Source organism: Chelonoidis abingdonii, chromosome 21 (genome assembly GCF_003597395.2).
Source record: "Chelonoidis abingdonii isolate Lonesome George chromosome 21, CheloAbing_2.0, whole genome shotgun sequence".
In the NCBI taxonomy this organism is placed as follows: Eukaryota; Metazoa; Chordata; order Testudines; family Testudinidae; genus Chelonoidis; species Chelonoidis abingdonii.
Window position 1 is genome coordinate 1,340,764 of NC_133789.1, and position 26,290 is coordinate 1,367,053.

Here is a 26,290-nt window from a genome sequence, read left to right on the forward strand (position 1 = left end):
AGTCCTTAGCCTTCCCCTTCGCAGCAGCCTCTTGGCTGGTAACAGGCAGGCTTCAACCACTGCTCTCAAACATTTTACCCAAGCCAGCTTACATATGATCCCATGGCCATAAACAAAGCCAAGGCAATAAACAGGAGGCCTGTGAACCATTTTTGATTAATATTTAACTTGAAAGCTCCTCAGGACAGGGGCTGCTCCTCCTCTATCTTCAGCCCGGCAAGGAGCAGGATACCTGCGTGATGTCATTCATCATTACCACTCATAGTCAGCCGTGTGGAAGGCACCATCTCCCCTTGGGGCAGTGCTTTCGGCACTTGTACCCTGGCACGTGCTGGGAGCATGTATTGCGCTTACAAAGAGAGTAACTAGATCCCGCTTCGTCATTCATCTGAAGAAGTGGGTATTCACCCACGAAAGCTCATGATCCAAAACGTCTGTTAGTCTATAAGGTCCCACAGGATTCTCTGCTGCTTTTACACATTCAGACTAACACGGCTACCCCTCTGATACTAGATCCCACTGACGACTAGGGGACTGCACAGCCGAGCTGAGTGGAGGTGCCTGGTCAGTTCACTGCACGCTGCTGGGTTTAGATTTACCCCTTTTATTTCAACCTGCATACAGATACGAGCACAAACACAGTAGTAACTTGTCAACACCGATCTCACCTATGTACTTGCATGTGTGTGTGTCCACATATATGTAAATAGACACAGACAGGTGCATGCAATTCAATCTCATGAATGATCCAAAGGGACATGCCACAACTAGTAAATAGGGAGTATAAGCCTCTTTAAAATGATAACAACCCGCCTGATGCAGACCTGCAAAGCAATACTAACTGGAGGCAAAGGGGGTTGAATGTTCCAGCTGAGTTCCTGTACTTCTATATGCAGTTGTTTCAACCATCCTTTCATGTACTCAGCTGTGCCCAGAAGGGGCTTGTTTCTGTCAAGCCGCTTCCCAGGTAGCTTACAGCAGGGTTTTGTTTTTTCCTCTCGGCCAGATTCCTTGCAGTTTTGCACAGAATGCCTTTGAACATATGGAAAAGAAGAGGCTGTTGGGAGTTTTGGAGTTTCACATTCCTCCGTGAGCCGTGCCTGGGCTCGCACGCAAAAGCCATCGCTTCCCCTCCGCTCCAACTATTTTAATCATTTCAAAAAGGGTGGGTCATCAGGCATTTGGCAGTGGCTCTTTTTCTATAGCAAAGGTGGAGTCAGCCAATGGCCTGCAAGCCTGGAAAAATTTGCAGGGCAGTTTCCCTGGACAGCTTTGCAGAGCTGTGCCATTTGAATTTAAGCACACACACACACACACAGCCACGCACTGTGCTCTCCATTTCTGGCTTGCCTCCCAACACAGAGAGTTGAGCTAGAGCTCGAGTTCACTTTTTTCTTCTCACTCTCCTCCCAGCAGCGACAGCTTCTCCAGGCTCTGCTAGTCGGGACTCTCAAGCAAGCATGGCGGACACCCCTTTGCAAATCATTGAGCAGCCTGCTCCTTCTGAGACCTCCGAGGAGCAAGCGGCCGAGGAGCCGATTAAATCAGATCAGATCAATGGAGTGATGGTGCTCACCCTTCTAGACAAGATCATCGGGGCGGTGGATCAGATCCAGCTGACCCAGACGCAGCTGGAGGAGAGGCAACAAGAGATGGATAGCGCAGTGGCCAGCATCCAGGGGGAATTGACCAAGCTCACTAAAGCACACACCACCACCAGCAACACCGTGAACAAGATGCTGGAGAAAGTACGCAAGGTGAGCGTCAACGTGAAAACCGTCCGGCAAAACCTGGAGAAGCAGGCCGGACAGATCAAGAAGCTGGAGGTCAACGAGGCGGAGCTGTTGAAGCGAAGGAACTTCAAAGTCATGATCTACCAGGTAAGGAGACGTCCTGCAGCTCCTCAGGCACCGTCAGTGTGCATTTTCAGTGCTCACTGTACCACTATGATGGATTAGAAGGATGGCACATTGCCTCACATGGCTCCTCTACACTCATCTACCATCCAGTGTCTAAGTGTGCCATAAATAGGGCATTCCAAATTTAACAGCACTGGCTTCTTCATAAGGCAGCAGGTTTAACATAATTATTTATTGCACTTAAAAAAAATTAGTACAGGAAATTTCATAAACATGGTGAGACTGGCCCCAAGCACACCACTGCAAAAGACCAGCAGAATTTGGTTACCTAGCAGAGACTGCTGTTTAACTAAAGGAGGAACTGGAGAGGGGTATTTTAAATCGGTCATTTCAGACAGAGGATTTACTATGAAGGATGAAATCCTTAGCACGACAAGAAGCAGTGATGTCAGTTCAGGTTTATAATATGCATCCTACAGCAATAACATGGAACAATAACTCCAGAGATATGTTTAACTTCACTCTTACAGGGGACATAGTGGAGACATTAAACAGAAAACACAGTCCGTTCCACTGAATTCATTAGCACCTCCTTTCCCCGGGAACTGCCTTTACCACATTGCTTGTCAGATTAAATATGATCCAGTGTATGTTACCGATTCCTTCACCACTAACCTCCAGGGCCTGGGCATTCCAGTCGCTCAGAGTCAGGGACAGGCTGCGTCTCTCTGTTGGAGGCTCAGCACCCCCACTAAGAGCTGGACTTGCCTTTAATCTTTTAATACCAAACAGGCAAACAAGCAAAACAAATGCAGCCACAGGCTTCCGCCTTCCCTTCCTCTGCCTGTCTGGGTTTAGCTTCACTTTGCAGGGGAAAGCTGGAGAAAAACCGAATGGGCCAGTTAATGAGATAAGGATAGTCTGAAGCATCTGGGTTAATCATAGACTGTGTGAGGGATACACAGAGAAATAGCCAGTGCAGCTCAGAGGGAAAAGGGGGAAGAAAAACCCCACCAAATCCACAGCACTTCTTACTAGTGTAGTGTGAAAGGCGAGCTAGTCAGGCCAGGCTGAGGAATCTAGCAAGTAGCGGGACCGATATAGGTCTCTGATTCACAGCTTAAGCATTTCGAGTTCTGTCATGGAGGCTGAAACACTCACGTATATTAGGAGCATGTCAGCCACCTAACCAGAATTATAAATACATTTATCAGAAGCTCTGGGCACTGGGCCTGCACAGAGGACTAGAGCCAGCTGTGGAAAATGGTGACACAACCCCTGGGAAGGGAAGGGAGCGAAAGGGGAGGCTTGGGGAGAATACCCCCGGCAGGTATTTCGAAGTGGTAGGGAAATGGCCAGGTCCTGATTCCTGCTGGACTGGCACTGTGAGAACCTGCTCTTTATTGTGTGCTGTTGGTTACGAGCATTGAAGATTCCTCATGTAAAATAAACAAGTCATCGGTCTCCCCTTTCCTGGGGACAAAGCTTTCATACAGGACCCGATCCTGCTTCCACTGCAGGCAAAACTCACCTCGGCCCCTGAGTTAGAATCAGCAGAGAGAGGCCCTGAGGTGAGACTTTCTGTGGCTCAAAGTTCTTCTCTAGAAAAAGGGCCGAATGTTTTGAAATCCAGACTGAGTTAGCCAGTGTGGATTTCAGCATGAGACTCCCGAGCGTTAAAGCCCAAGGGAGATGCTCAAGGGCTGCTTCATGGAAAAGACAGCTGTGCATGGACTTAGGAAAACGCACGGCCTTTCATCACACTGCAGAGTTTGCACAACTCTCCCCCCTTGCCCAGAGGAAGCCGCAAGAGTAAGAGAGTGAAGGAGTCTTGGGGCAAGGGGGCGGCCTGGTGCCCCAACACCACTGCACGAATGAAGCTCCTTTGTGGAGGAGAAGCTGTGCACAGTGTCCTGATTTAAAGCATGGATTGGAAAGCGAAATCCATGAGAATCCCTGACTTGCAGTGGCTGAGAGCTAGGATGGGAGGGGCAGCAATGATAATTCTATATTAGCAAACAAAGACACCATTCTCTATTACTCCATGCTGTGTTAGGTGATCCTGTACCATGAGCATTGTGACTGCTACTAACAGACCACAGGGAACTCCCTGGAAGAGCTGGGTGTATTTTTCCAGTCCACTTTCCCCTGCATACAATGGAAAAATAGCTTTGCAGTCAAGAGAGAAATTTTCACAGTGGTGTCAGCCCTTACTGTCTTTCTGGATGCTTCGGCTGTCCCATGGGGCTAGCTTTGAGCCATTCGCAAGGCAAAAACTATCATTTGTTGACACAGGAACTGATTGGTTATTAAGGAGTATCATTAGTCTGTGCTCTGCCCTGCATTAATCATGTATCATTTATCATCCACTGGGCAGTAACCGGGGCTGGATTGTTCTGAAGCTGTGGTTAACAGACAGTGCTAACAACATATGCCCCAGGAACGTAGGAAGAGACGATCTTGGGCTGGTTTTGGCTGGGCATGTTTCTGTTTTAGGAGGTTGTGCTGCGGTGTAATTACCCATGTAAGGGGCTGAGGTAACGACCACAGGCTGCTTGCACGAAGGAGACTGAAAATATCAGGCTGCAGGGTCCAATCCTGTTTACTCCTTTGAGTAGCCCTATCAAAGTCAGTGGTTCTATTCCTTTGAGTAAAAGGAGTGGGATTTGGCCCAGGGTGTGTGTGAGGCATGCCAGGATTAACACTTTTAATAAATTAATAAAAGGATGAACAATCATCTAGATATCTAAGATCCAGAGGCATTTATAACAAATCATGGAGCAGATTCCACCCCTTTGCGTGGGCTGAGACATGCTGTTCTTGCCAGGAGCCCTGTGGATTCCAATGGGTTTACTCATGGACTGGGCACTTCTTCGGCTATTTAGTAACAATTATTGTGTATTATTTGCTAAGCACCAACCTTGTGTAAGACACAAACACCCTAATAATAATCCCTCTACCGGGGAGTTTACAAGCGGGAACCTGTCTCCCAAGCCTGGCTGTACAAAACCAGTAGTGAACAGTTACCAAACAGTCCCCTAGTTCTCATGCTCAGTGCTTTCCAGAGTGAACATTCAAGGAAGGGTTAGTCTAGATGCTGTCTTGACTAGTTTTGTGCTTCTCATGTCTATGAACAATTCTGTTATCAACCTTTAACTGCATTTGTGCTTTAAGAAACTGTGATGAATTTCCCTGCTATCTTGTGGCTTCAGTAGCCAAGTGAAAGATTTCAGAGTTCGTTTTATTATGGGGGACAAATGTGCCTAACAAAGCTGCAGGATTAGCCGAGAGGAGAAATGGTCTCTTCCCTGGAGGATTGCCAAGCAGGGAAGGGGCTGCTCCCCAGCTGCATTTAGTATGGAAGGATGCTGTGCCTTGGAGAGCCCACAGGACGAAGACAAGAAGTCAGTTTTAATAGGTGAAGGATGCCTGGTTGGCTCTGCCAGTGCATCTCGAGAAGTTATGGACAGAATGACACCCTGGGTGCAAGCGAGATCCCTGGGACTGCTTGTGGGTGGAAGTCAGGTTAAACGCAAGCACCCTGCATCAGTACTTTATTTATCCTAGGAGCACAGAGAAAATCGAAGTGGGTTCCTCTGTGTCTTGGCAGCTGAATTTTGGTTTGGAGAGTTGAGCATACAGCACATTGGTCTTGTCCGCCTCAGAACTAGGGAGAGAACGGGCAGTACTAATAAGCAGCCACACCCAGGGAGGATTTGTACAGTGACTTTGATGGGAGCTGGATCAGGCCCCAAGAGCAATGTTGAAAAGAAGCCAGCCCCGAATGAAGCCGGCCTGGAGAAGACATGATTCTTTGCCAAAGCGCTGTGGCCAGAGGTGTTACCTCCGTGTCACAGAGGGGAACGTTCATGCCCAAGAAGCTCGATGGCAGAGGGCTGGGCCCTTATTTGCCACTCATATCCCCAGAGCTGCTGTTAGTGCATCCAGTTAGAAAAGCCATTGCCTGGGTAACTCCCCTGGCACGGGACAGCTGGAGAACCGCGAGTAGCTATGGTTTCACTAACATGCCTTGTTCCTCCAAACATTCACAAGCCCATTCATCCTTCAAAATGCCACGGACCTGCTTTTCATAGGGTCAGGTTTTGAAAAGCGAGCCCCCCTCCCCCCAGCACCCAACTCTGCCCACCACTGTGGTGCCTGGCCCATGCTGCACAGTGCCCCTTCGTCTGCCTTAGGTGGCTCGGAGCAGGGAGAAGCAGGCAGCCAGCGCTGACAGGTGCAGACCCAGCCCCCACCCACATTCTGGCCACACGGGCGTGGTGGGGACTATTTTTCAAAGCTTTCGGCAGTGCCGGGGAGGTCCCTAGCCCGTTCCTTCGTGTGCAGGGTCTTGTCTGTTCTGCTGGGGAGGGCAATTGTCTGGGAGGCCCCTGCAGAACTTCTCTGCCTTGCCGATGAATCAGAGCAGCCGCTCCAGGCCCACCAAATGGCTGAGCAGCACTGAAAAAGACAAGGTGGCCATGGGCTGGAAAACAGATCCCAGCTCCACAATGTGTAGGGTAGGTGGGGCTGTGTGAGGAGTATAAATAGCATAGTTTGGCGGTGGTGCCTCCAGTGGGCCTTATAGGGCTCCGAGCAGCCAAAGGCCTGCAGCAGGGAGGGGCGGACTCCCTGCGAACCCACGTGTCACTGTGGCGGGTCTGGAAGCCAGACCCAACGCAGCCATCGCGGGGTCCGTGCTCTGCGAAGGACCGGGTGAAAAGGAGCCTAGTGGGGGGTGGGGGAGAGGAGAATACAACCATCACACTGGGGTGGGAAACGGAGCAGATAGCGGGGCAGAGTGGGAGCCAAACCCCCAACGAGAGAACACGAAGTGCAGCCCCGGTGCTGGAGAAGGAGCATCGTTCTGCCCAGCTGAGCTGCAAGGCTTGTACACCTCTGCCACAGAGCTGGGCTGCCCCAGGGCTTGGACTCAGGGGTTTAATGACAAGAAAAGACTTGGGAACGCCCAGGAGATTTGCAAACTCAAAACCAGCTTGCAAGGGGCAGAAGCCCAGGGACTCCCCAAAGTTTGCTCAGCTACAAGCTTAGAGGGTGAAAACCAGAGTCCTAGTGCGGGAGATTGGCAGGAGCACAAGGTGCTGCATTTATGCCTTTCTTACTAGGCTGCACACTATGGCCAAGAAACTCAGGGTTTGTGACTGGGAACCCCAGCTGGAGCTAGGACACTGGTGTACACGGCATCAGCATTTCCTGGGACTCACTGGCAGGATGGTCCTTCCCCGCCTGCTGTTTTTGGTATTTCTTTTTATCACCGCGCATAACAAAGCAATGACTCCTTGCTGCCCTGGATCCACTCACATTCCTCGCCTCGGCAGCCTGGGGGTTCTGCACACAGCCCCAGGGCAGTGTATTCGGGTTGCTCGTTGTCCCCAAAGTCCCAGGATAATCTCTGGTTCCAAAGCGTGTCCCAGGAGACTGATTTCTGGGAGTGTTAAGAGCCCTGGGTTTGCTGGGCAGTAACGGTGTTCAGCAATGAGAGGACACATCAGCATAACATGGTAATGCAGCTTCCCAGCACAAGGTGACTTCGCTGCAGGGGAAATACAAATTCCCTGTACAGCACAGTCAAACGCCAGGCCTGACTGACTGCAGCGCTGCAGTGTTTGGTTGGACTCCCCACTTGACGTGAGTTCTCCTGCATCAAGAACATCTCAGCCCCAGAATGGGATTCCGTTTGGAGATACACCTTGGAATTGGATTTGGCATGAGAGATCCTGCTCCGGCCACGTACAGGCGCCTTGGAATAGGCAGGATGATTATTTCAGGTCTCTGCACAAATAAGATTCAGGCCTGTTCTCACGCCCAGGGCTGTGAAGACCCCACGCCCCTGCATGCTGCAGCTATGCAAACTCCCTGGTGGGACTGCAGCCAGCTGGGTGGGAATGATGCTGTTGACCTAACTACCCTGGCTCGGGGAGGTGGTGTTCCTACAGCGAGGGAAAAAGCCTTTCCATCCCTGTCGGCTGTGTCTGCACTGTGGGGTTGTGCCAGCAGAGCTCCAGTGCTGGAGCTCTGCCTCTGTCGTTTGCATGGCCTGGGGTCCTTACTCTCTCCACGGTGTCATTACTCCTGCGGATTGCGCCCGAGAGGATGCTGCTACCTGTTCAGATAAGTGTCTAGCACAACGCTGACCTGGATGTCCCCCCCCCCCCACAGTGTGCTCGCGTCCCCAGGAACGCCTGGCTCTTTTTGCAAAGGAAAAACAACTTTCAAAGAAACCCTTTGATTCAGAGGCATTTACAGTCGTGCTGTGCATGTGCAGCTTGCCTCATGGCCCCTGGGGGTGACAGTGTCTCTGAAAAGGGCCTCGACATTGACTGGCATCAGGCCAGGCTGACCGGTTTGATAAAATGAGAACCGGCCTAACGTTCGCTCAGTTTTCAGCCCAGAATCTAAGCGTGGCTGGAGAGCCCAGAATAGTGGATCTCTGGTTTTAGTTTCATTTTCACATCCCTTGGTGCTCCCCAAGATTTGCAGAGGAGCAGAGCCAAGCCATGGAAATACCCCAGCTGTTCTTTGCAGTGATTCAAAGTCCCAGGAGAAAAATCAATTCTGATTTTCCAGTCTGATTTCTAGACCAATGTGGTTTGGACAGATTGGAAAAGCATCTCAGCTTCAATCAACCCTCGGGCTTTCCCATTACTGAGATATATTATATATGTTCTGGTTGCACAAGCATGTAGATATTGTGCCTATATATTCACTGTTCTGTATGTGTATTTGTATGTTGAATATCATATCAGACAGCCGTGTACTAAGCACCAAAGGATTAGCAAGACAGGGGGTGCTACGCAGAATCAGACCCCGCCTTAAAAAAGTGCATTTCATTCCACAGATGTTTGAATTTGTGAGGTCATGAACAGTTCCGTATCACATTCTTTTCGATGAGACAGGGCTCATCCTTTGCCAATGTTATACCACTAGCTCTTAAATATGAGCTTGTTAGTAGGAGTCAGGAGAGGGGGTGAACTAGAGATTGCTTTTCCTTAACATTAGTCAGTAAAATGTTCCACGCTGCGCCGCTGGGGTGAGGCCCAGTCTGATCACTGAAATATGCAGTGGTCTCAAGAGGTTAATCTGGGCTAGGTGTTTTCTTTCCCTGGCCCACAGCTGCTGTTTGGATAAGAAAACCCCAGCGGGACTGATAAGATCGCTGCCTTCCTCTTTGATGGGAGAGCAGCACTGGAGACCAGACTACAGCACAGCTGCCAAGAAGTGGGGGGGAGGGCTGCTCTCCATGAGGTTGTTTTCCGTGCACTGATCTGATTTTACTTGTCCCACCCCATAGCTCACATGAACATGTGGTTTGAATGGATAAAATCCCCCCCCCCCCGCATCTGTCCTTTCCTTTCCCAGTGCCTGTGTCCCCGGCAGGAATTCAGGGAGCGATTCAGGGACCCAGCTAGTCACCCCTGGCTGCTCCAAGTAGAGATGCAAACAGTCCATGCAGACAGGGGAATTAACCTGCTGTGGTGGGGAGCCCACTTTTGACGCAGGATAGTGCAAGACTTTGGGTGACGCTGAACAGCTTGGCCGGAGGAAGGGGGCTCACAGCTGAGACCAGCTCAGAGGACTTGCTTATTACTATGCAATTCAGCTGGGCATCCCCCTCCTCTAGCCAAGCCGCTCAGGGCGACTGTGATGTTGTGGTCTGGGCTCAGTCATCTCCAGCTAATCTCACCCACCTGCCTCCCTTTTCAGAGCACTAGCACTGCTCTGCGAAGCCCAGCTAGCACCTGGTTCACTCCCACGCTGCTAGACCCAACCCGGCTGCAAGTTTGGCTGAGTCCTGCTCTCCACGTGCCCCCAGGACTGTGCTGTTTCCAGTGTGTCCATGGTCCCACACTGTCCCAGTAGGGTGACCAGACAGCAAGGGTGAAAAATTGGGATGGGGTAGGGTGACCAGATGAGAGGAAGAAAATATTGGGACACACTGGGGGGGGGTGTCGGCGGGGGGGGGGAGCCGAGTGCCACGAAATTGCGTACTGACCAAACATCGGTCGGGACGTGGGACAAACACCTAAATATTGGGATGTCTGGTCACCCTAGGAGGGGTAATAGGAGCCTATATAAGAAAAAGACCCAAAAATCAGGACTGACCCTATGAAACTGGGACATCTGGTCACCCTCATCCAAGACTCTCCTCACTCCAGGGACAAGGACAAGCCGTTAGCTCAGGGTTTTCACACTATGTTTAAGAGCAATAATGAGGAGTATTAAATGCAAAATCGTGGTTAAAATACCACACAAGCTGAACTGTGCAGACTGAAGTCCAGGAACCAAAAGCTTGCACTGCTCTGTTCTGCACCTCTGGCTTCTCTGCTGTAGTACGGGATCTCGGTCAGCAGGATGCTGCAGAGTCACTAAATGAGTTCTGCTTCCACTCTGACCCTCCTGCCTTTGGCCAGAGAATGGCTGAAGTTAGAGATGGAAAAAGCACTATTAGGTCACGTCTGGCTCACATCCACAGCAGCACACAGAGTATTCAGCTGCATGATTCCCACAATGCTGCCAGCCCACATGCACAAGGAGCCCGTCCACTACCAGCGCAGTCATTCACTAGCCGAGTCTCAAGCTGGTCTCCCACAGCAGAGCGCGGCCCCAGACCAAGTCCAAGGAGATTATTTAGCACTCAAGACATTTCCTTGGAGCAAGCAGTCAGTTCTGCCACCCAAAGCCTCTTCTGAAGCGTGGCTCTCTCTGGCGCAGGCTGGGACCCAGTGCACCAATGTTTCCTGGCTCAGCTCTGATTTATGAGCTGCCAGTGCCAGGGCAGTTTGTTTTGCTGAAGTGCTTTTGTATTGTACGGACATGCTGAGCCATGCAGCAACAAACTCCCCCTGTGCAAAGAGGGAAACAAAAGGCCCCAAATAAAAAGAAATGTGCGATCACTGCTGAATGGCTGGTGAACTTCAGGCCAAAGGGCTGAGCCACTTTCATCTCCTCCCTCTGGATCTGTCAGGCATCTCTCATGTGCCCAACCCATAGTATCTAAGCAGCAAGTGGCTGCCCTGCACCACGTGGGTGTAACTGAGGGCAGAATCTGGCCCCGGCGACTCGCCAGGCCAGGCAGCCAGCCAGTTTGTTCTCGTTTCCAGGGCTTCCCCATCCAGTACACAGAGCCTGAGTCTGCTGGTGTTAATGGGGGTTTGAAGTGGCTTGAAAGGAAATTCTAGAGCAAGATCACAGGCCAAACTCATGCCCCACGTTTGAGTTTGCCCCCACTGTTTTTATTTAAATAAGGAACAAACCACCGGAAATGCGGCTCTGCAGTATCAATATGAGCAGGGCCAAGCCAGAGCATCAAACAGCCCTGGACGCGCTCAGCATGCTGAATCCTGGTCAGCTGCACAACACCTGGCTATTGTCTTCTTGACTAGACAGTAAATTCTCCAGGTTACAAAGATTCTGGAGCCCCCGCCCGGCTGCGTTCTAGGATGAAGCCCAGAGCCAGAGGGGAGAGCTGGTGACTGGAGAAAGACAATCCAGCTAAACATTTAGAATAAAATGCCCCCGGATGTTTAGTCTGCACCTTCCGGAGGCTGCTGCTAATGTCAATTAATGCCAGGCACAGATCTGCCTGAATAGCATCTGCAGCGCAATCTCTGCTGTTCAGAAATAGTCCTGGGAGTTATTAATCAGCCATGGCAGGGTAGCTCGGAGGGCAGCCCGGAGAGCTACACAAACAGGCTGATAATGGCATTCAAACATTCTTTCTGCCAGAGGAAAAAAGGTGATTTCCCCCCTTGCAATCAGTTTACTTTCCCGTTTCCTAGGGCCCTGCCTTTCATCGGATTCATTTCTGGGCAAAGGCAGCCTTCCAAACATGGCCGCACGGTTTATATTCACTCCCCCGCCAGCCCCATCCTTTGCTAGCTTCCTGTGCTGCTGCTTCTTCATCAGGTCCGAACTGGCAGGCACCAGGACCTTTCACAGGAGATTTAAAGCACCAATCTCCTTGTTCTCATCAGCCTATGAGAGGGAAACAGCCTTTAAGGGCACAGTGCCCAGGACAGGGAGAAGCTAGACACACTTGGGAGACTCCCAGTCTCAATGAGGTTGGACATTACGGGAAGTTATTTGAGGATGGAAGGAATTTTGCTGGACGCGGAAAGGTCACATGGGGTCCAACAAGCCCTTTAAGGTTTATCTGCATCTCCCTCCCTGCTTTGGCACTAGGGTCTTCTAGGCCTTTTCTTTCCATCTCACGGAGAAAGGACCAATAACCTCTTGCTACAATTTTTTATTGTGTTCTACAAAAAGTTGCTGCTTCTCTTATTCTCAGCCTCCTCGTTTTAGCTGCTAACCCTGGAGGTGGAGACTTATACTGAACTTTCTGAAAATCTAGGCATAAAAACTGCTGTATGTGGCACTCATGAAGGGGTTAATTTGTAAAGCCAGCTGCTCAGAGGCCTGCCCTGGGGTATACTCAGTAGTGTTTGGCTGAGGGTGTTGTCTGGATCCTCCTGGGAGAGAATATGGATGGAGGTCTGGAATGAGCCACATAATCCTGATCCCTCTTGCTCGTGTAGTTGAGTTTAGCTCTCAATAAACATAGCATTTATTTTTCTGCTCACACTCCCTGAAACTCTTAGAGACTTTGAGAGCCAATTACACTGATGTAAATTGGGAACAACTACATGGAGTGAAGTGGTGTCACTGCAGATTTATATCAGTGAAAATGAGAGCTGAATTTGGCCCTATGACTAAATACAACACAAACATACGTTATTCCAGAGCAGGGACACTGTATCCTCCAAGCCTTGCAGGGAATTAGAGAAGCTAGACTCCCGTCCTTCTGGTCTGTCTCTGTACTAGATATCTCCACTCACTAAACCATTCTGATAGCATTCCCCTGCCTGTTATCATGCTAACCCGCTCTATATCTGGGCCATGTCCTTGTTTTCAGCAGTTAGTGGGGGAGAGGAAATTCTTCCACTTGGATTCCTTTCTGCTGGCCATTTAAATTCCTTTTCCTCACCTCAGCCTGAGAAGACCCTGAGTGTGCCCTCTGATCCTGTGCCCAAGAATCCACCCTCTGACCTTGCACCTGGGAATCTGCCCTGGCCCCAACCAGCAGCGGACGTGAAGGGAGGTGGCAGATTTAGGGCATCAGAAGCATCACCTGAAGACTGTGTTGAGCCTCTGTGATGAATTAGGAATGTTCTTAACGTTTTCTCTAAATACTGTGTTGGTGCCTCAGTGTCCCCTAGGCAGTTCTTAACTATCTGGCAGAACAAAGGGCCAGTGCACCTAAATGCCTGGCACTCTGTCTCCTAGCAACTGATGGTCTGGGCCCCACCCCTGCAAAGGTGCCAGCTGAAGGTGTTGGAGACAAAGAGATCAGGTGACCTCCTGGCCCGGGAAAGGAGCTGAGCAGAGAGGAGGGGCTGGAGGGGGTTGTTAGTCTGGAGCTGGCTGGATGGGGGTCTGGCTCACTGCCCCCCAGAATGGACCCGGCTGAGGGGTCCGGTTCGCTGTACCTACAAGCTCTGTTTTAGACCCTGTTCCTGTCATCGAATAAACCTCTGTGTTACTGGCTGGCTAAGAGTCATGTCTGACTGCAAAGTGGGGGTGCAGGACCCTGTGGCTTCCCCAGGACCCCGCCTGGGCGGACTCGCTGTGGGAAGCACACAGAGGGCAGAGGATGCTGAATGCTCCGAGACCCAGGAGGTGAAGACGTGAAAGTCCTGACTGGCTTGGTGGGGAGCAGTTCCAGAGCATTGCCCAGTGACTCCATGACAGCCTCTTCTCCTGAAATTCTAAAAGCTGCCTTGGCAGTGCCAGGCACCGCTGCTGCCCACTTCTTGGTTGGTTCCCTCAGCAGTACGTCTAGTAAGGGAGATATTTATAGTTGGCGTAAATGCCTCAGTGGATTGAATAGTCTGTTTGCTGCATGACAATGGTGCTGTCATTTCGGGGCTGTGCAAGAAACCGTGATCTCTCCAGCCTGCAGGGAGATGCCTTGTTCCTCCTCAGAGACGGTTTTAACTGGGGGAGGGAAGGGTGGCCAGATGGTTAAAGCACAAGGACGCTGGGGGTCTATTCCTAAAGATTCATTGTGTGACCTTGGGCAAGTCACTTGCCTTCTCCATGCCTCAGTTTCTCCATCTGTAAAATGGGGATGCTGCTGCTGACACCCCAGGAGTTGTTGTGAGTTTAAGTCATGTCTGTACATAAAGTGGTGCCAGCATCTCCAACGGAGCATGGTGGAGGCTCATCTCAGACAGCATACGGGAAGGAAGAAACACAAGTGGCTTGGATAGAAAAGGCAGATCAGGTTCAGGTCAGCAGGTTACATTTCTGCAGAGGGTGGTGCATCTGACTTCTGTATGCCCTTGAGACGCCTAGCCACAGTCTCCTAGGAGATGCTGGCAACAAGCTGCCTTCCCCTGGCTAGAATGCAGCTAAATCCCAGCCCACCTGCTTTGCACTGGTCCAGCATCGCCAAAGTGCTCCAAGGAGCCTTGCCAGGCAGCGGGCCCAACTCTTGCCTCACCAGCGTGAGATCAGAGCCAGGCCCCTGGGGATTGTGGTCTGGAGCCTACCCCCCGACAGCAGCAGCCAGGTGCTTGTCCTGCATGTGCAGATCCTGCTAATGTATGTGTGTAAACCTAGAGGTGTGGAGGGAGGTGCTGGGGGGTAGGGAGTTTGTCCCCTTGGCTCCAGCAGTGCTAAGTCCCGGAACCCCCCTGTGCAGCAGAGCAACCCTCAGAAGGTGCAGGGAGGTTCAGAACGAGAGTTCAGATTGGTCCTTATTTTATCCAGCATAGCTTCCCGCAACCCTACAGCGGAGACGGTGCGAGTGTGACCCCCTGAGCTGCCCTGAACCTCACCAAGCACGTACTCAACAGGGATCCCTCTGCAGTACCCGGCGGGTACCAGCGTGGCCCGGCGTTAGTGACGTGGTGCTGCCACACAGGCATCAGAAAGAACATGCTATGTACATGCAGCCCCTGTCATCCCAAGCACTCTACAGTGATGGACACAGAGCACGGCTGAAATGCAGCCACCCCGGGGGAAGGTGGCACCTGGAGATGGGGGGGACTTTCGCCAAGGACCTGGGGGGTAACCCTGACACTTATGAAAAGTACCCGTAGGATCTTTACTAGCCAGCCCAAGCCTGGGTTCAAAGGTCTTGGTGAAGAAGCCCCACACTGTGCACTGCCTGGGGCTCACTGAATGTTACCCAGAAGCCTGAGGGGCGAGTCTGTCCTGCCAGGCTTGGTGAGAGCCATTCCCTCTGTTTGCACATACACTGAGTTCGTGGTGACAAGTACTTTTAAACCAGAGCCACAAGAGTCGGGTCACTAGCCCCGGCTTGTTACACTCAGCATCCCAGCCGAGCTAGAGAAAGCAGCATTGCCACTGTCACCGCACTGTCCTTGGCAGTAATGAAATCACCTGGTGCAGACCAGGCAAGGATCCTGAGTCCCTGGGTCAGGGCAGGAGGATGGTCTCTAGCCCATGGACACAACTATCACCTCACAGGCTGAGTTCCACCCTTAGACTCTGAACTAAATAGACCCACGGTCCACGCGAGTAGGGCCACAGAGCAAGGAGTGCAGCAGAGCACTTCCAGTTAATGAAGAGCCAGGAAGGTTGTTAATTACACGCTCCCTGCCACCTTGTGCACAGCAGGCCCGCCAACGGGGGGGCAAAGGGGGCAATTGCCCAGTGGCCTGGGTGATTTAAAAGGGCCCAGGGGCCCCCAGCCACCAGCAGCGCAGCAGGGCTAAGGTAGGCTTCCTGCCCAGCCTCGCTCTGCACTACTCCCAGAAGCGGCCAGCACGTCCCTGCAGCCCCAGGGCGTGTGTGTGTCTCCGTGCGCTGCCCCCACCCTGAGTGCCAACTCCGCAGCTCCCATTGGCTGAGAACTGAAGCCAATGGGAGCTGCGGGGGTGGTGCCTGCGGACAGTGGTACAAGAGACCCCCTAGGTCCCCTGCCTAGGAGCCACAGACAGAGGGGTGTGCAGGTCGCTTTCTGGAGCCACCTGAGGTAAGTGCTGAACCCCTGCCCCCCAACCCCCTGGCCCAGCCCAGAGTCCACATCCAGCACCCAAATTCCCTCCCAGAACCCACACCTCTCACCCCCTCCTGCACCCCAACCCCTCGCCCCAGCCTGGTGAAAGTGAGTGAGGATGGGGAGTGACGGAGGGAGGGGGGAATGGAGTGAGCAGGGGCGGGGTCTCAGGGAAGGGGCGGGGCTGGGGGTTGTGTGATTAGAGCAGGGGTTAGCAACCTTTCAGAAGTAGTGTGCCAAGTCTTCATTCATTCACTCTAATTTAAGGTTACACATGCCAGTGATAATTTAAATGTTTTTAGAAGGTCTCTTTCTATAAGTCTATAATGTATAATAAACTATGGGTTTTATGTAAAGTAAATAAGGTTTTTTAAATGTTTAAGAAGCTTCATTTAAAATTAAATTAAAATGCAGAGCCCCCCAGACCAGTGGCCAGGACCTGGGCAGTGTGAGTGCCACTGAAAATCAATCTGTGTGCTACCTTCAGCATGCGTGCCATAGGTTGCCTACCCCTGGATTAGACAGTTGGCAGCCCTACTGGGGGGCATGTGGAACTCGGGCTGGAACAGCGCACACAGCAGTGTAGCCGGCAGCTCGCTGGACACCAGCCAGTGCGGGCACAGCACGGCCCAAATGTCAAGCGGACAGCGTCTGCATGGGCACAGCTCGTACGTGCGTGGGGGCCCATTGACTGTTCTGCCCTGGACCCGGAATTGCTATTGGTGGGCCTGGTGCACATCCACATCATTCCTGGTATGCTAAATGATTGTGCTAATGAGTTTGCCTCTTTGTGTCACAGTTCTTGGCACAAGGAATCCTGGGGGATTTCGTGAACCAAGCATGGAACAGGCCAGGAAGCTGAAACAGACACAAACTCAGTTAACTTGTTAACTGGGTGGCTACTGGGGAAAATATCTTAAAAATTTCCTGCAAATGACCTGAGGGACCATTGCCCTGATGCTCAAGGAATTGCCCATCCCAGTGCAACATGGGTATAAAATGCAGGCAAATCAAAATGGCAGCGCTCCAGGCGCTTTGCATTGCTTACAGGGTTCCACAAGGAGCAGGACATTGGTAAATTGGATCCAGATAGTTCAGCACTTGGGAAAATTGTCCCAGTGGCTTTCGATGGGTGAGAGAGGTGGAAAGGGGGGTTAGGTTACTATTATATTTCCTCTTCCTTTTGCCCTAGAAGTTTTAGGAACGTCAAGCTTGGTTTTTCAAAGACCTGAGCCTTGCATCTGGATCAGTGCAGCCAGGGCACTGCCTGTGTGCGGATCTTACTGGGGCCCAGCTGCCTGGACCCAGGTCCAGGGTCAGGGGCCAAGGTTTGCTGGAAGACTCTTTGGAGGCCTTACATTTGGAGTGGAGGTTTTCTCAGTTTGAACAAGGGGAGCTGAATCTTTAACACACACATTTGGTCTGCCAAGGGTCACAGGCGCTTTTCAGATCGGCAGGGGCTGGGCAGGCCAGACCTGTATTTCTAATGTGAAGAGGGAAACCTACTTAAGCCTTCTCCAACATGGAGCAGGTAAAAAGCACAACCCATTTTCTCTATGCAGCTCACCTGAAATCCAGGACTTTGCTCCTTCCGTGGTTGCTTATCAGGGTTTCTGCTCTTAGTCTGTGGAATAGCAGAATGCGTCTCACCCCAGCCTTGGATTACAGTTACCAGAGGGACGTGGTGCTCTTGGGCCCTGGCAAAGCAAAGACATGATCGTGTTGTTCTGGTGCAAGCTGGAGCTTGGGGTCTTTACTTTCCTGGCTGGGCAAAACAGGACTCAGAAATGCTCCCTCCTGCCCAGCTGCTTCTAATTCCTGCTTCAGCCTTTCCCTGGCTGAGCCTTAGCTGAGCTGCACCTGGCGGGCAGAGGAGGGACTGGAATGAAAGGGAACAGGCGGCTGTAGGGGGCTCAAAGCTCAAGCCACAGCAGAGGGCACTCAGCACCTGTCAGGATCGGGCCCTTGTTGGTAGTGGGGAGTTGGTCGTGTTCTGTGTCTTGCAATCGCATGTGAAACGAGCCCCTGCTTTTTCCCCCAGGCAGAGACTGGGGGTGTTGCAATGATGTAAAAGCAACTGCACCAAGTGAACTGCAGATGTGGTCAGCATGTGTGTGACCCAGGCTTCATTAAATAATCACCCCGGAGAGCAGATCGCTGGGAGTCTTGCTTTTTTAAACAAACTGAACATTAAAAAAAAAAAAATCCCCTTAAACACCAATCCTGGGCATTCTGCTCCTAGCTTTGGGGAATGCTCCCTGCTTTGGCAGAGATTCTGGAGAACTTAAACAGTTCCAGGCCTGGCTAGGGTGGGAGGCAGCTCAGCTGTGCAGTTCACAGGTCCTTTATACAATGAGGAAAGTGTTTACATGTGTTGTAGCAACCCAGCAGTATGTGCATGACCATAAAGGGCACAGATCCAGTGACTCACTGGAAGGGAACTCAGGCTCCAAAATGTAATCAAATAAAAAACACACTTAGGGGAGGAGAACTGGGGCAAGTCAATCCAAGGGACCTACCAGCATTGGGTCATTTGAAATAGAAAAAGCAGAGGTGTCAAACCCCCTCAATCAGTCTGTCAGCTCTGGGTTTCACAGCTCCACGAAAAGGACCCAGGTCTCCTAGTGGCTCCCCAAGATCTGCTGGACAATGTTCCCTGGTCATGGAGGGGCCCTCACACAGTGTTTGCAGCTCAGTTTGCTCCTCCTGGGGGTTCAGTGCAGCAGAGGGCAATGCGGATCTACAGAACAAGGACAGATACTGTCCAGTTGGGTCACCCCTTCCAGTACATGGGCTCCAGGACAGGAAAACCAGATCATTCATGGAACCCTCCTGTGAAACTTAGCAGAGAAATCCCCCCTCACACACACACACTTTCCCTGGGTACCCATCCTCTGTGCTCCCTGCACATGGCAGGGGCTGGGACAGAAGTCCAGTGGGAATACATGTCCTCCCGCTGTCCCTGAGCCAGCTGGATTGAGGCATGCTGGAGCACACAGCCGCAATTTGGGAATCACAGTTTGAAGACCTCCAAGTTCAGGGACATGGAGAGCCAGGGTTTTTGGGACAGGCCCATCTGGGCAGCTGGACTCACCTGTCACCAGCCTTGGTGCATTTCCCAGTAAACAACAATGTGCTTGAAACGCCAGGGGCTAAAAACAGTGGTTCCTGTGAGAGCTGGGAGCGAGCTGCCCCCGCCGGGGCTCATGGAGTGCGTATGGAGGGGGATCTGTGTAACAGCCAGCCTGCTCCTCACTGATTCCTGGCTGTTCCTGCGTGCTCCCATTGTCTTTTCACTGCACCCAGACTATGGCTGCATTTGCAGCACATTCCCTCCATTAAAGGTCCTGCCACAGCAGACTGCCCATCCTACACATGCCCGTCGCAGGCAGGAGAAAACCCTTCCGCTGGGCAGCTCCCCCCACCTGCCCATGGGCCAAGCAGCTCCTGTGGAGCAGGGAGGAGATCCCTGATGGCCCGCAGGCAGCATACAGGTGTTGAGACCAGCCAGGGACCAGAGTCCTCCTTCCTACCAAGGCTGCTCAGGCACTACCCTCCTGACCCCGTGTGGAAACTGAGCCGCTTTGTTCTTGCATTGCCTACACAGGGCCTGCTCCAGCCAGCGAAGCCAGGGGAAGGCTCCTTCTCGGCCGGTGCGCTCCCTCAGAGCCCTCGCAGGACGTGCGGCCACGCTCCGGTCTCTGGCAGGCCCTTCCCTCAGGGCACAGCGTATTCACTCAAACACAGACAACTCCCCTCTGCCCACCACAGGCTGCAGTTCCGGGAGGCTCTGTCCCTTGCCTTGCTCAGTGCTGAGCCGAGGTTCCGCCCTGCAGCCCCCCACTTTGGGGCCTCCTGCAGCGCGAGCTGGAACCACTCCTCCAGCTGAGCGCGCTCAGCCTGCCACAGAAGAGGGAGTCTGCCCCCACATACAGCCCACGCTGGGCAGACGCAGCTCCTGGGGCTCAGTGCCGCACTCTGCAGATGTGCCTTTCCCAGAGACCGGATCCCAGCGTGCAGTGCTCCAAAGAGCCATGCGGCTTTGTCTGCTGGGAGCTGCACTGGCCCGTCTATAGCACGGAGCAGGGTGGGTGCAAGCTGCTGCATTTTATGCCGAGATCCATGGAGGGCAGCAGCCCCCTCCGCTCCCACGATGGAAGGGGGTAGGAGACACTTCATGTGATGGAGCTGGAGGCTTTGAACAGGCCTCTGCTTTGCGCCCAAACCCTCTGGAGTCAACAAGAGCTGATAAGTATCTGAGCCTGCAGGATATGGCCCCTTTCCAGCATAGCCAGGCCAGGCCGAGATGGGGAATGCCTTTGTTCTTGCTGATGGTGTTGACTCAGAGGGAAGGAAGTAGCTGGAGTTCCGGCAGTTCAGGGTCCCCAGGAGATAAGGGATTGCTTGGGCAGGTGCTGTTGTGGAGAGGATGAGTAGTCTTCACAGGGGCTGTGGACTTGCGCTCGGTGGTTGTGATCTCCCGAGACAGCGTCGGTGGTTTTGTTCTACGGTTGCTAATCATAGTAGCAAAGCAGATGTTGGCTTCTCCAGAATGCAGCACAGCAAAATTTCCTAGTGCACAGCTCTCTGACCAAAGAGCCCCAGAAGCCAAGCCCGTCAGCCCCTCCTGCAAGCTGCAAACCTTTCCTTTGTGCCAGGTATTCCAGATTCTGGAGCCAGGCGCGGGTCAAAGCAAACACAGTTGCATTGTTAATAGCTGTGAGATGGGAGGGGATTTGGAGCAGATGCCATCACTTCCCTCAAGAGTGAGAGTTTTCTTGGATTCAAAACACAGGGAGGAGCGGGCAGGACGTTCTGCATTGGCCCTGGGTGAAACTGTACTGACCTGGCGGAAAGCTGGATCAACTGAATCTGCCATGTCTCCCTTGGGGGCAAGCGGAGAGAAATTGAGGGGAAACCACACTGGCGTTGGGCTCAGTAGCTCTGCTGCTGCACGGCGTGTCCTGTCCTTTGTCGGCGTGCGGCTGTGCTGGGGAAGGGCCGTGCACTGGTGGTGACAGTCATGTCACTGCTGCCTGGAACAGCTGGGACGATCATGCCACCAGCTGTACCATGGGCTGTCGTGAGCACGTAACAGGAACTCCCTCCTCTCCGGTGCTGGAGGGACGGGAACGTCCTGGGCCCAGGGGCATTTTTGTCAGACCTGTTCCTACTGGCTGCCTGGACACCAGGGCAGTTTTGGAGCCGATGGCTGTTCCTTTGGGTCCCGGGTCGAAGAGGCAAGCAGCTTGACTGGGCCTTGCCACCTGCTTTGCTCATTAGCTTGGGGCTGGGCTGGTTCACCAGCTCTGGGCACCAGGCAGTACCCAGACGTCACAAGTGAGCTGGTGCCCTGGACATGTGGCCTTCAGCTTCCCAGAACACTGGGCTTCTTGCTGGTCAAATCAAGTTCCCGAGCCTCCTGCAGTCCATGTGGGACTGAGGGAGCCCAGCTGCCAGGAGGAGCAGGGAGGCTTTGTTATTCATTTCAGACCTTTTCCAAGTGAACCTAAGCCTGGACTGGCACCCTGGGAATGGCCATCCTGATTTCACTAGGCCCCACTCACTCCCAGAGCTGGGAATAGACCCAGGAGTCCTGGCATCCAGTCCGTTATTCTAACCATGGGTCCCTGTCACGGAGTCCCCGGGCGATGCTCTGGAACTGCTCCCCACCAAGCCAGTCATGACTTTGGGGAGCCTCCTCTCCCTTGGAGCAGACTTGTTCAGGGCAAGAAGCTCACACGGCTTCACCTCCTGGGTCTCTCCTTGGAGCATTCAGCATCCTCTGCCCCTCCGTGCACTTCCCACAGCGAGCCCACCCAGGCGGGGTCCTGGGGAAGCCACAGGGTCCTGCACCCCCACTTTGCAGTCAGACGTGACTCTCAGCCAGCAGTAACACAGAGGTTTATCGATGGCAGGACAGGGTCTAACACAGAGCTTGTAGGTACCGCGAACCGGACCCCTCAGCTGGGTCCATTCTGGGGGGCAGTGAGCCAGACCCCCACGTCTGCCCTCAGCCAGCTCCAGACTACAACCCCTCCCACCCTCCTCTCTGCTCAGCCCCTTTCCTGGGCCAGGAGGTCACCTGACCTCTTGTCTCACACCTTCAGTTGGCACCTTTGCAGAGGAGGGGCCCAGGCCATCAGTTGCTAGGAGACAGAGTGCCAGGCATTTAGGTGCACTGGCCCTTTGCTCTGCAGCAATCACACACCCTTATCCCACCACCTAGATATTAAGAACTGCCTAGGGGACACTGAGGCACCAACACGGTATTCAGAGGAAACATTAAGAACATTCCCAGTTCGTTACAGTCCCCACTCACTCCCAGAGCTGGGAACAGAACCCAGGAGTCCTGGTGCCCAGACCAACCCCGCCCTGCTTTAACCCGGGATGTGGAACTGCTTTCAAAATGAACTTGTGAAACCGAGGCTTTTCCAGGTCTCTTCACCACCTGGTTCATGAAAGACAAAAGCTGAGCCATCTCCACCTGCTGCTGCCCAGGTGCCCATGGCGTGGGTCTCTCGGAGAGCTCCCACTTCCTGCTTTATGTACTTTCACAGGCTTCTGATGGGAGGTCAAATGGGTGGATCCTTGGCCAGGCAAGTGCTGCGGGATCAGGCCTAGCTTAGCTGGGATGTTGCTTGTTTCCAGGGAGGTGCATGGAGGGTCAGCGCCTGTTGGCTTGGTGTGGCTGACTCGGCCATGGCGCATTGGGAGAGGCAGCTCCTGAGGCATGCCCAGGGGCCGACAGAGCCCTGCTGGCCCTGCCTAGCTCTCGTATCAAACCCATTCACTGCTCTTGCTGGCTTCCTGGCGGTTGGCTCATCCCAGAAGCTCCACGCCTCCCCCTCCCAACTCCTGAGCTTAAAACCCCTCGAGTAATAAATCCCTGAGCTGCAGGCTGTGGCCCGGCAGCTGTGACGCTTCGTACAGTGCAGGGCTATTTCCAGCCTGGGCCAGGAACACAGAGAGGATTCATCGCACGCGATGTGCTGCTCAGCTGAAAACCAATCTCATACAAGCCTGTTCTCCCTCCCGCCCACGTGTTTCCCTCTGCGAGGGGACTGCAGGCCTGGCTGTCCTGAATGAGTCTCTCTCTGCTCCGTGGGGCACTGAGGACTCCAGGCTCTGAATCTCCAGAGGGGAGGGTCGAGGCAGAGGGAGAATCAGTGGGGCAGAGAGGAAAAAGCCACCACGATAAAACATTTCTAAAGGGAAAAGAGTTTAAATGCTGGGGGTTCGCACTGAATTGGAGGGGAAAGTGCCCAGGGCAATGCAGCCACTGACTGGATCTGGGAGCCGAGCCAAGACACTGTGCCTGCGCTAGTGGGAGGGATGCCGGGGCTAAATCCAACCTGAGTGACAGGGATCACAAGGCCACTCCAGCTCAGAGCCCCTCCTCCTGCCGGGAGATGCAGATCCGGCTGCAGATCTCTGCACCCCAAGAGAAGGTGATTGCAGAGGTGACATCAACATCTGCTCAGCAGGAGCAGGGCTGGCTGGGCGTAGCAGCACAGGCTGGGTTTCAGGCTGGGCTGCATTTTGGCCCCATGAGGAGAAGCGATTGGGGGGAATATGGAGCATCAGATGGGGAAGAGCAGGGCCCCTGGTTTCTGAGCCTCTAAGGGTCACGTCTCTCACCTTCCCATGCCAGCCGTGAGGGTTAAAAACGTCTATTTTCTTTTACGCGAAAAGCGGAGAGTCTCCTAATCACCTGACTCCAGGAACTGGGGCTGGAAACATCAAACGTCACAAGACTCATGGCAAGGTTGTGAGAGCTGGCAGCGCTGAGCTGGGGCAGCAGTGCCCCAAGCCCCCCGCCGGTGCCTCGTGCTGCCCTGGGCTGAATACAGGGGGCTGAGAACTCTGATTTGGACACATTTCACAGCTGCTTTGCACTGGGGGAAGGCGCCAGGGTGGGGAGAGTCAGCCCTGTGGGGAGGGGAAAGCCCCCGCTAAATGCCACAGCGGGAGGCTTCTCCTTCTGTACCCCCCCCCCCCCCCGGCACTAGCAGCCCAGGCCCCACCCTTGCCCTAACCCTGGTGGCTTGTTGTGCAGGGCCATTTGAGCAGGGGGAAAGAATGTGAAAGCAGGGCCTGAGGCTAATTGTGCTTGGCCGGGACAACAACAATAGGAAAGTTCTGATTGTCTAAAAGATGTTGACAGAGCCTATGGCGGGGCAGGAGCCAGGGGAGCCATTCTGGCCTCTGGCAAACAAAGGCAGGATGGCCACACTCCAGCGTACATGGTGAAAATGAAGTAATGCCCCTGGCCGGCCCAGGAGGCCAGGGGACGGCCCTGGGACCCCGGCCAGGCCCACAGCCCCGGAGGGGAACCGGCCAGGCAGAACAGAGCCTGGGGGAGCATGTGAGGCAGGGGCCTATCAGGCTGGCCAGGCTATGGTAAACCAGGGGAGACGGTCAGGTGCTGCTTGCCCCTTCTCTGCCCCTACGCCCCATGCCCAGCGCTGGATGCGAAGGTCCATCTGCAGGGTAAGAAGCTACACCCCACACGCTGGCTGCCTGGCCCCTGCAGGCAGCTTAATACACGCCATGCAGAGAGCAGAGTGCCTGTCTGTCCTGGGCACGGTGCTCGGACCCGGCTGAGGGGGGTGCGGGGGAGCCACCTCGTCTTCGTTTCGGCCAGGGCACATCGATGGCCCCCAAAGAACCTGCAGCTGCTCCATCCACCTCCGGTTCCCCACTCGCCTGAGCATTGTCTGGTCCTGCTCCCTGGCTGGAGTCACTGGGGACTGGGAACTCACAGCCTAGGCTGGCGATGGAGGAATCGACCAAAAAACTCTTTGAAGTAACCTGTGCTTGATCAATTCCCTGCTTGAGAACAGGCTAGGCCAGGTTATTTTTGTCATGGATTTTGGGTGTATTCAGGCTGTGAACAGACATGGGGCAGGGTTGGTTGGACAGCCAAAAAGAGAAAAAGGCTGGGGGGACCTGAAGCCCAAACTCCAGGGTCCTATTCCCGGCACTGCCGCTTGCTTGCTGAGGGACCCTGGGTAAGTCATGCTGGGATTCCATGCCTCAGTTTCCCCAGGGAGATAAGAAAGCTCACCCACTTCACGGGTGTATTGGTGTGAGGCAGGAGGGAGCGGGGTGGATTGACCTGGGAATATCTCTAGTTTTACTGGGACTGTCTGCATGGGGGATGGGAGAGCAGGGGGTGACTTTAGGTGAGGGAAGGTGCCTGAGCAAGGAAGAGGGGTGGGGTGAGTCGACATCTTTGCCAGGGAAACTAGACAAAGGGAGAGGGGGAGTGGGAGGGGCTGAGCCTGCTGGAGGGTTTTTGCTTTCAGCTTTGGGCTGGCTGGGAAGAGGCAGGGAACCCCAAGTCAGGGGTCTAAGCCCCTTGCCCACCAGACAGACCTGGCTGAGGGGCCCTGGTTGTACCTACAAGCCCTGCTTGGGACTGTGTCCTGTCGTCTAATAAACCTTCTGTGTTACTGGCTGACTGAGAGTCCCGGTGAATCGCAGGAAGTGGGGGGTGCAGGGCCCTGACTCCCCCGCATGCCGTGACAATTAGCCCATCAGCATGCATGGCCCTTTCCCAGAGGATGGGAAGGTCATAGGGCGAGTTTGTCCTTAAGCACATTTTGGGGTTATAAATCGGTCACGGCCTCCCACTGCCTGTCTGCTCGCTGCCGGGTATAACTATAAGCACCTCTCAGGGAAGCAGGAGTTAATTCTGGCCGGGGAATACAGAGCAGAGGGCTCTGCAATAAAAAGGGGACTAATTAGGGATAGACTGACTCCAGCCACCTTCCCCTTGGCCAACCAGCTAAGCACAGGCCCCACTGAACAGATGAAGAAACCAAGGCACAGAGGGGGAAGTGATTTGCCCAAGGTCATGCAGGAAGCCAGTGGCAGGGCTGAGGATAGAACCCAGGAGTCCTGGCTCCCAGTCACCCCTCCTCTAAACCCTACTCCCCTTCCGGAGCTGGGAATAGAACCCAGGAGTCCTGGCCCCCAATCTCCTTTCTAACCTCCCTGGACAACACACTGCTCATAGGCCTTTGCTGTTACAGCTGCGGATTTACTGCCATGTGCAGCACGCTCACCTGCCCATGCTGGGGCATCAGCTGCCAGGGACACATGCTGAAGCCCCTGCCCCATGCCAAGGGGCACCCCCCTTAGCGCCCTACCACTGCTCTGTGCTGTTGGGATGCCCCTCGCCATGCACCAGGGGGCGCTTGGAATCGTTCTCTGTAACTCGAAACCAGCCCCACGGAAGGCAGCTGTCTCTGGCTGTGCTGCGAGGCCGGGCGCAGATCACCTCTCTGGGAAGTGGGGAAATCTCCCTGGCTAACTTCCCCTTCCCCCACAAGCCCCGGGGCCAGTGCCCAAGGGGAAGGGCTCCCGTGTGTCGGCG

General features: G+C 53.6%; 1 protein-coding gene across 5 annotated transcripts in view; it reads left to right on the top strand.

The window, feature by feature from the left end:
* Window positions 1–1,269: 1,269 nt before the first annotated feature.
* The window catches only part of CAVIN1 (caveolae associated protein 1), a 29,903-nt gene continuing 4,882 nt past the window's right edge, over window positions 1,270–26,290 (top strand). For all 5 annotated transcript variants that reach the window (XR_012654672.1, XR_012654671.1, XR_012654670.1 and 2 more), the window contains exon 1: window positions 1,270–1,880. Coding sequence is in view for 1 of the 5 variants with exons in the window: in XM_032772788.2 (XP_032628679.1) it covers window positions 1,461–1,880 (420 nt within the window). In the remaining 4 variants the exon portion in view is untranslated. The remainder of the gene's footprint in view (window positions 1,881–26,290) is intronic.